Genomic DNA, 7,358 nt, shown 5'->3' on the forward strand with positions numbered 1-7,358 from the left:
CAGAAAAGCCAGTGCCAGACTGATGATGTAGCCGGGATCATTGATCAAGAACACCGGGAGGAGCAGGGCAGAGACCGCGCCTAGTGTCAGCATCAGCCTTAGGACGGTGATCGGTCCGAACCGTGACAGCAGCAGTCCCCAGAGCGGCCTCCCAAGTCCGAAGGCCAGCGAAGCCCACCCCGCCAAGCTCATCATCTCACCATCGCGGAGCTTGCCGGCCATGATCTCCTGGTAGAGGGTGATCATAAACAACGAAAAGTTAGAGCCGAGACACGCGGCCACGAACAGCCGCCAGAATATGCCAGTCCGCAGCGCGTCTCTGGTCCGCGGGCACTCGTTCACAAAGGTGTTCGGCCGGTACTGCTTGAACTCTCTCGGTTTTGGCTTTGACTGGGCCTGCGTTAGAGAAGAGCGCCGGCATTGGTAGCCGAGGTCTTAGAGATGGCCCAAGAAGTTGTCCTTGCTGAACTGTGGGCCGTAGGGGTACTCCTGTAGCTCATACTCTTCGTCGTCCTGAACCATAAACTCTCCGCCGAGGAGGTTGGCCTTCAAGCCCTCTTCTTTTCCTCTCTTGAGACTCTAGGGCACGTCCACTATCAAGAACGAGCATAGGCAGACCACCAGGAAAATGATGAAACCTAGGCTCTGGAAAAAAAGGGGCACCTTCTCAGTGACTTAGGGCGGGTAGATCCCGTCCTCGCCTCTGCTGAGGCTGTTGGGGTTGATTATCAGCCTTGCTACGATCGACAGTAAGAAAGTGCCCACTCCCATGCCCACGGTAAACATGGCGCTTATGAGGCTCTGCCGTTCAGGGAAGAAGTTGTAGCAGTGTGCGACCGGCACGATATATAAGAACCCGAGCACGAACCCACCCAGCAGCCCGTAGGACAGGCTAAAACCCACCTCGCTGTCCATGAAGGAGCTGAAGTACAGGGCGAGCGCTAGCAGCACTGAGCAGATGCAGCACCACAGCCTGGCAGACGCTTTCTTCGCGAACCTTCCGCTCGCCATCATGCCTAGGCCGTGGCCAGCCAAGAACGTCGCGAAGATGGTGCTGGTGCGAGCGGCTGATGAGATACGAGTGGACGTAAGGCTCAAGCACCCCCCAGAGGAAGGTGAGCCCCGCTACGAGGGAGAGGAGGAGCATGGCGAGCAGGACTAGTCCCTTGCGTAGCAAGTGTGCCTAGCTGTCCATGAATTTGACTATTGATCTGCCTGCATGCCCGGCAAAAAGGGGCTGTCTTTCGATGAGAAGAGGGACAAGATGCTGGCCATATTCCACTCTTCCGAGGAGGTCTTTAACTTCAAGGAGATTGAGAAGCTGAGTCTCAAGGCGGGCATCTCTTTCCCTACCATCAAGGAAGTGCTCTAGTCTCTGCGGGCTGACGACCTCGTGCTGTCTGACAAGATCGGCTCCGGCAACTATTTCTGGGCCTTTCCCAGCATCGCCACCAACTCCCTCAAGACAAGATCGACTAGAAGCATGCCCGCCTATCTGACTTGCTGCGCCAGGAGGAGCACCTCAAAAAGTCACTTTAACAGTCATCAGAAGGAAGAGAACAAACTGCAGAGTACAAAAAACTATCCAGCGAGCTAAAAGAGGCGGAAGACCTCAACCGCGGGATCGAGGCCAGGATCGCGATCTACCGAGAGCGCGACCCGAGGCCCTCAAAGAGAAAGAGCAGAGCGGCCGGCAACTCGAACGCAAAGTCAATTTCTGGACGGACAATAGCTGCCAGCTGATCAAGCACATAAAGCAGCTGTCGCCAGGCATCTCGCTTGAAGAGATCGAGCAGGCCTACGAGATCGCGGAATGGGACTATTTGGAGTGACTGCCATCATAACTTTGTTAGCAAGGACAGTCCCTTCGCATCGTCGAGCTGGGGGATAGCCTGCTGTCCTGCCAATGCCAGCTTCACAGCCAGCCCGTGCCCGCAGTCTTCTCTCCGGGTGAACCTGCACTGGCAGATGAACCCCTCAGCCTGCTTGAACACAGCAAAAGTGTCATCCTTTTCGCTGATGAAGAAGACCCTCCCGGCTTGGCATTTGGTAAAGGGACAGCTGTCCAAAGCGCAGGGACTAGACGGCCTGCTGGTAAGCATGCCCGAAGAGGCACGAAAGGCAGTGGTCCGCCAGTTGGTCAGCCTTGGCCAGTTCGACCAATCTGGCCAGCTACCTGTCGCTCAGCATTCTGAATGTAATTCACCAATTTCATCAACCTCAAAACTAGCGAGCGAAAGCCTAGCTTCTCGGGAATGGAGGCTTAGGCGCTGAACCGACTGCTCTTCCACCAGGAGTGCTCGCACGTCATGCTCAACTCGGTCCAGCTGTTCTGCGGGCTGTGGCTGGCTGTCCGCTTTCAAAGGCGATTCCAGCCGGAAATCTCAAAGCTGTCATTTTGCAGCCCGCTGGTGGAACTGCTGACTGCGGCGGCCTGGTCAGGCATGCAGCTGAACGAGGTGATGAGGCGCCGCTACGGACACTGGACACAAGGCAGCATCTCGCAGCAGGTCAGCCAAAAAGAGATGGAGACAGCTCTCAAGCGCCACAAGCGTAAATTCTTCATGGATTCGCAGTATTGGCATTGATTGTAAAAATAAGACCTGCTCCATGGACGAAGCGAAGTACAGTGCGGCTTTCGAGGCACTCGCCCGGACCGTTTAGGCGGCCTACCCCATGAAAAGGTGCTTTGAAGCGCACCCCGCTGATGTGGATGGCTACGCCCGCTGCATGCAGGACAGCTTGGCGGTCTTTGAAAATGCCGCAGGCATTGCTTACTGCAAGCTAAAGTTCGGCACGCTCAATTTCTAGCAGTGCCTGTCAAGCCAGCAGGCCCCAGAAGCCTGCCAGAAAGACTTCGACGAGCTGTCGCACAGCATCTTACGCAGCTTCAACTGCACCTGACAATCTCATCATCACAACATTCTCAAGCTCCTCATTTGGGGCGATTAAGAATTCATTATTTGGGCGAGAGGATGGTCAGGCATACTCGGCTGAAGGCGATCATCGACGAGGCGGAGTATGAGCAGTCCGCCTCGGATCAGGGCTCGGACCCTGAGCTCTACCCCGAGGAGGAGGACGACATCGACGAGTTGTTTAATTATTTCAACAAGGAAATCGGCAGGCCGTGAGGTGGAACGTGTCTACCTCGATTGCGAAAGCAGCTTCGATGTGGCGCTCGACCGGCTGTAGGCCATCGCGAAGGGCCGATAGAAGAAGAAGGCACAAAAGTAAGAGCAAAAGGCCAGCAAGCCCGCTAGCTGGAACTAAAGCGTGTCGAAAGCGAGACCAAGGAAGAGACCAAGCTACGAGAGCGTGCTGACTAGCTAGACCGCTACAACTCTCGCTACGAAGTCAAGCACGTGGAGGGGCATGAAGGCAGACCCTACCTCAACGTGATCGTGATCGGACACGTGGACAGTGGCAAGTCCACTCTCATCGGCCGGCTGGTCGAGCAGGCGAAGGGCGTTGATCCTAAAGAACTGCGCAGGCATGAAAAGCTGTCGAAGGAGATCGGCAAGGAATCGTTCATGTTCGCATGGATCACTGACGAGTCTGAGGAGGAGAGAAGGCGGGGAGTTACGATCGAGGTGGGGGCACGCCGACTGGAGCTGGGTGGCCGGGTGGTCAACCTGCTCGACGCACCCGGGCATAAAGACTTCGTGCCCAGCATGATAACAGGCGCCGTGCAGGCGGACCACGCGATCCTGGTGATCGACGTGGTGTCTTTTGAGACAGGGTTTGCGAACGGCCAAATCAAAGAGCATCTGCACATAGTCCGGTCGTTCGGGGTCGGCAAGGTGATCGTGGCCATGAACAAGATGGACTTGGTGGGCTGGGCCAAAAGACAAGTACTCGGCCGTGATGGCCAGGCTGGTGGAGTTTGCCCAGGAGATCAATATGGACCGCTCGCAGCTGCAGTTCATCCCTACTTCCGCCTACCTGGGGCATAACCTGACCACAAGAAGCGATCATGCAGAGCCCTTCAAATCTCGGTCCCCTGGCATAAGCCCTCGCCCAGCTGGACGTGCCCATCCGTGAGGAGAACAAGCCGTTCCGACTGCTGCTCAGTAACGCATATGACTCGACCTCAGGCAAGCTCAAAGGCAAGGTGCTAGTGGGCCAGGTGAAGGGCGGCCTGCTCGAAAGGGACATGAAGATGGTCATCATGCCGGAAGGGGTGGGCTGCCAGGTCCGGGAGTTTCTGGTCGATGGGGAGAAAAGCAAGGTGGCCAGGGTTGGTGACAGTGTCGAGATGCTGGTGAAGGTGGCTAGTGATGAAGAGTGCAGCGGGTCATGCCGGGCATGATCGCCTCCAGCCTGTATTACGGCGTGCCAGTGGCCACCCACTTCAAAGTCGAGCTGTTCACTCTCGACATAAAATGTCCGCTGTTGCGGGGGGTTCCTGTGGTGGCGTTTATAGGCAGCCAGCAGTTCTAGGCCAGAATCGTTAGGCACCTGGCCACCCTGGACCGAAGACAGGCCAGCCACTAAAGCGCAACCCCCGGATGCTGCTAAAGAACGAGTGCGCAGAGGTGTAGCTGCAGGCGGGGCAGCCAGTCTGCGGCTAGCTGTTCAGCAACTTCAAGAGCCTGGGGCGAGTGATCCTGCGCGAGGGGGGCGAGACGGTCGCAGTGGGCAGCATCACCCGGATCCTGAGCTGACCCTTATAACCCATATACCCATATAATAATAAGCTAGCGAGATGGAAAAGCTGCAGCTCGGCGAGGACATCATCAAGCGCTACCAGCCCTACGTCAACACCCGCTCCACGTTCAAGACCAGCTTCATCGCCAAGCACCGGTTCGAGATCGACGACAAGTTTGAGATCCAGGAGGTGCTCGGCCAGGGCGCCTATGGGGTCGTGGTGTCTGCTCGCAACCGCGAGAAGGAGGGGCAGATGGTCGCCATCAAGAGATCGACAAGGCCTTCGAGCACAAGATCTTCACGAAGCGCACTCTCCGCGAGCTGAGGCTGCTCAAGCTGCTCAAGCACGAGAACATCATCAACGTCGAGTCCATCGTCCTGCCTCGCAGCAGGGCCGAGTTCAACGACATCTACGTCGTGTCAGAGCTGATGGAGACCGACCTCACCTCCATCATCAAGTCCAGCCAGCCGTTGACCGACGAGCACTGCCAGTTCTTCCTCTACCAGCTGCTGCGGGGGCTGAAGTATATCCATTCCGCCAACATCGTCCATCGTGACCTCAAGCCCCGCAACCTCCTGGTCAATGCCAACTGCGACCTCAAGATCTGCGATTTCGGACTGGCTCGTGCCCTGCTGCCTGCGGAGCCTGGCACCAAGGCCAACGTCATCACGGATTACGTGACCACCCGATGGTACAGGGCTCCTGAGTTGCTGCTCTCTGCCCGCGAGTACTCCACCTCAGTGGACATGTGGTCCGTGGGCTGCATCTTCGCGGAGATGCTGAGGCGCAGGCCCTTGCTGCCCGGCACTGACACCCGCAACGAGATCGAGCTGATCTGCGAGTTTTTCGGCACTCCCAACGTGGAGGGGATGAAGGCCCTTCCCGAGTAGAGCAAGCGAATAATCAAGTCCATGCCCAAGCGGCCGGGCAAGTCATTCGAAAAGCTGTTCGGCGATGCATCTCCGAATGCCTTGGACTTGCTTCGCAAGCTGCTGACTTTCGACCCGCAGTGCAGGATTTCCGTGGAAGAGGCCATCTGCCACCCCTATCTCTCGACCCTCCACATGCAGGAGGAGGAGCCCGTCCGCGAGAAGGTCTCCATTCTGGATTTCTAGTTCGAGTACCACAACCTAACACTGCAACAGCTCAAGGACTTGCTGTACTAGTAGATCCTGAACTACCACTTCAAGGACTTCTACGAGGAGCAGGAGGCCCGCAAGCGGAAGGGACTGAGCCTGCTGACCGACATCCTGCACAGCTCGAACGCGAAGGTGATCGACCCCGAGGCTGACTCGGACGATTGATTCAATTCCAACAGGTAGATATATATGGGGTGGTCAGGATTACTGGAAGACCCTGTGGCAGGGCTTGCCCGGGCAGCGGGTGCTGCAGTTCTTGGGCGGGTTGAACATCGAGGGGTCAGCCGTCCCCTTCCGGAAGGTGCTCAGGTCGTAGTCCAACTGCTTGAACGTCACTGACCCCGACTGGCTCTTGCTTTCGAAGAACCGGAAGATTGTCTGGTTATCGTTCGTGGCGTAGTAGTGGTTTATTCCGAATCCATTGCGCGAGTCCCCCTGGATGCCCCAGTGCTGCACCTGCACCCCTGCCAGAGTCTCCACTCCGAAGTACTTGCCGCCATTCTGCAACCAGTCAGATCGCACTGCTCCGAATTGGTCGGTGCATTGGCAGCAAAAATTTTCACCAGGAAGCTGCACGTAATTCCAGCCGTCGTTGGCATAGATCACGGTGCAGTTTTGGCGGGAAGGACGGCCGGTCACACCGCACATTTCATCTATCTGGGTGGGCCCGTACTAATACCGCTCGGACTTGGCAGTCCAGTCATAGAAATATCGGGCCTGCCAGACGGTGTTGGTCTGGTTGATCGTGACCCCCACTGAGAACTGTTCGGCACCGCCCCAAATAGGCGGGCTCGGATCACAACGGACAAGACTGATGAGAAAAAATATCATAATCAAAATAGGCTTCATTAGACTTTTAACTATTTCAATGTCGCCGTTGAGACAGTTAGTTTCAGTATGTCAGCAATTTATGACACGGTCTGTTGCCCTGAGACTTATTAAAATGTTAAGAATGTTAAAAAGGCTGGCAAATTCGGAATGTTTTAAGTGGTTAGCCGCTCATTAAAATATAAGTCGAGCCAGCCTAAAGCCGCTGCTGAGAAGCTGTTTGGACCAATTCTCACAGGGAGAGCACAGGTGATAAGGCGGAGTGTTGCGGGGTTGGATGAGCCAGGCTAGCCAAAGTTAATCTATGACTCCACCCTTAAATAATGACGGCATCTCAGCACAGCCCAGCACTGAGTTCCTCTTATGGTCAATTGGATTCAAAAACTTAAGATCCGTATATTTTCCTTCCCACTGATGCGTGCCCCAAATGTATTAAAAAATAATCAATTGATTAAAATAATAGTATGGTCTCTAGGCATGGAACAAGAGGTCTGTTTTGCAATGCAGGGGTTGGGGTTGGGGTTGGGGTTGGGGTTGGGGTTGGGGTTGGGGTTGGGTGGGTTGGGGTTGGGGTTGGGGTTGGGGTTGGGGTTGGGGTTGGGGTTGGGGTTGGGGTTGGGGTTGGGGTTGGGGTTGGGGTTGGGGTTGGGGTTGGGGTTGGGGTTGGGGTTGGGGTTGGGGTTGGGGTTGGGGTTGGGGTTGGGGTTGGGGTTGGGGTTGGGGTTGGGGTTTGGGGTTGGGTG

At 56.0% G+C, this 7,358-nt stretch overlaps 1 protein-coding gene across 1 annotated transcript; it reads left to right on the forward strand.

Moving 5' to 3' along the window:
• Positions 1 to 4,705: 4,705 nt before the first annotated feature.
• On the forward strand, positions 4,706 to 5,952 carry LOC127594793 (uncharacterized). Its single transcript, XM_052056558.1, is given in 2 exon segments — positions 4,706 to 4,913; positions 4,916 to 5,952. Coding segments are annotated over 2 exon segments (1,245 nt in total).
• Positions 5,953 to 7,358: the final 1,406 nt, after the last annotated feature.

The sequence above is a fragment of the Hippocampus zosterae genome, unplaced genomic scaffold, assembly GCF_025434085.1.
Source record: "Hippocampus zosterae strain Florida unplaced genomic scaffold, ASM2543408v3 HiC_scaffold_263, whole genome shotgun sequence".
In the NCBI taxonomy this organism is placed as follows: Eukaryota; Metazoa; Chordata; class Actinopteri; order Syngnathiformes; family Syngnathidae; genus Hippocampus; species Hippocampus zosterae.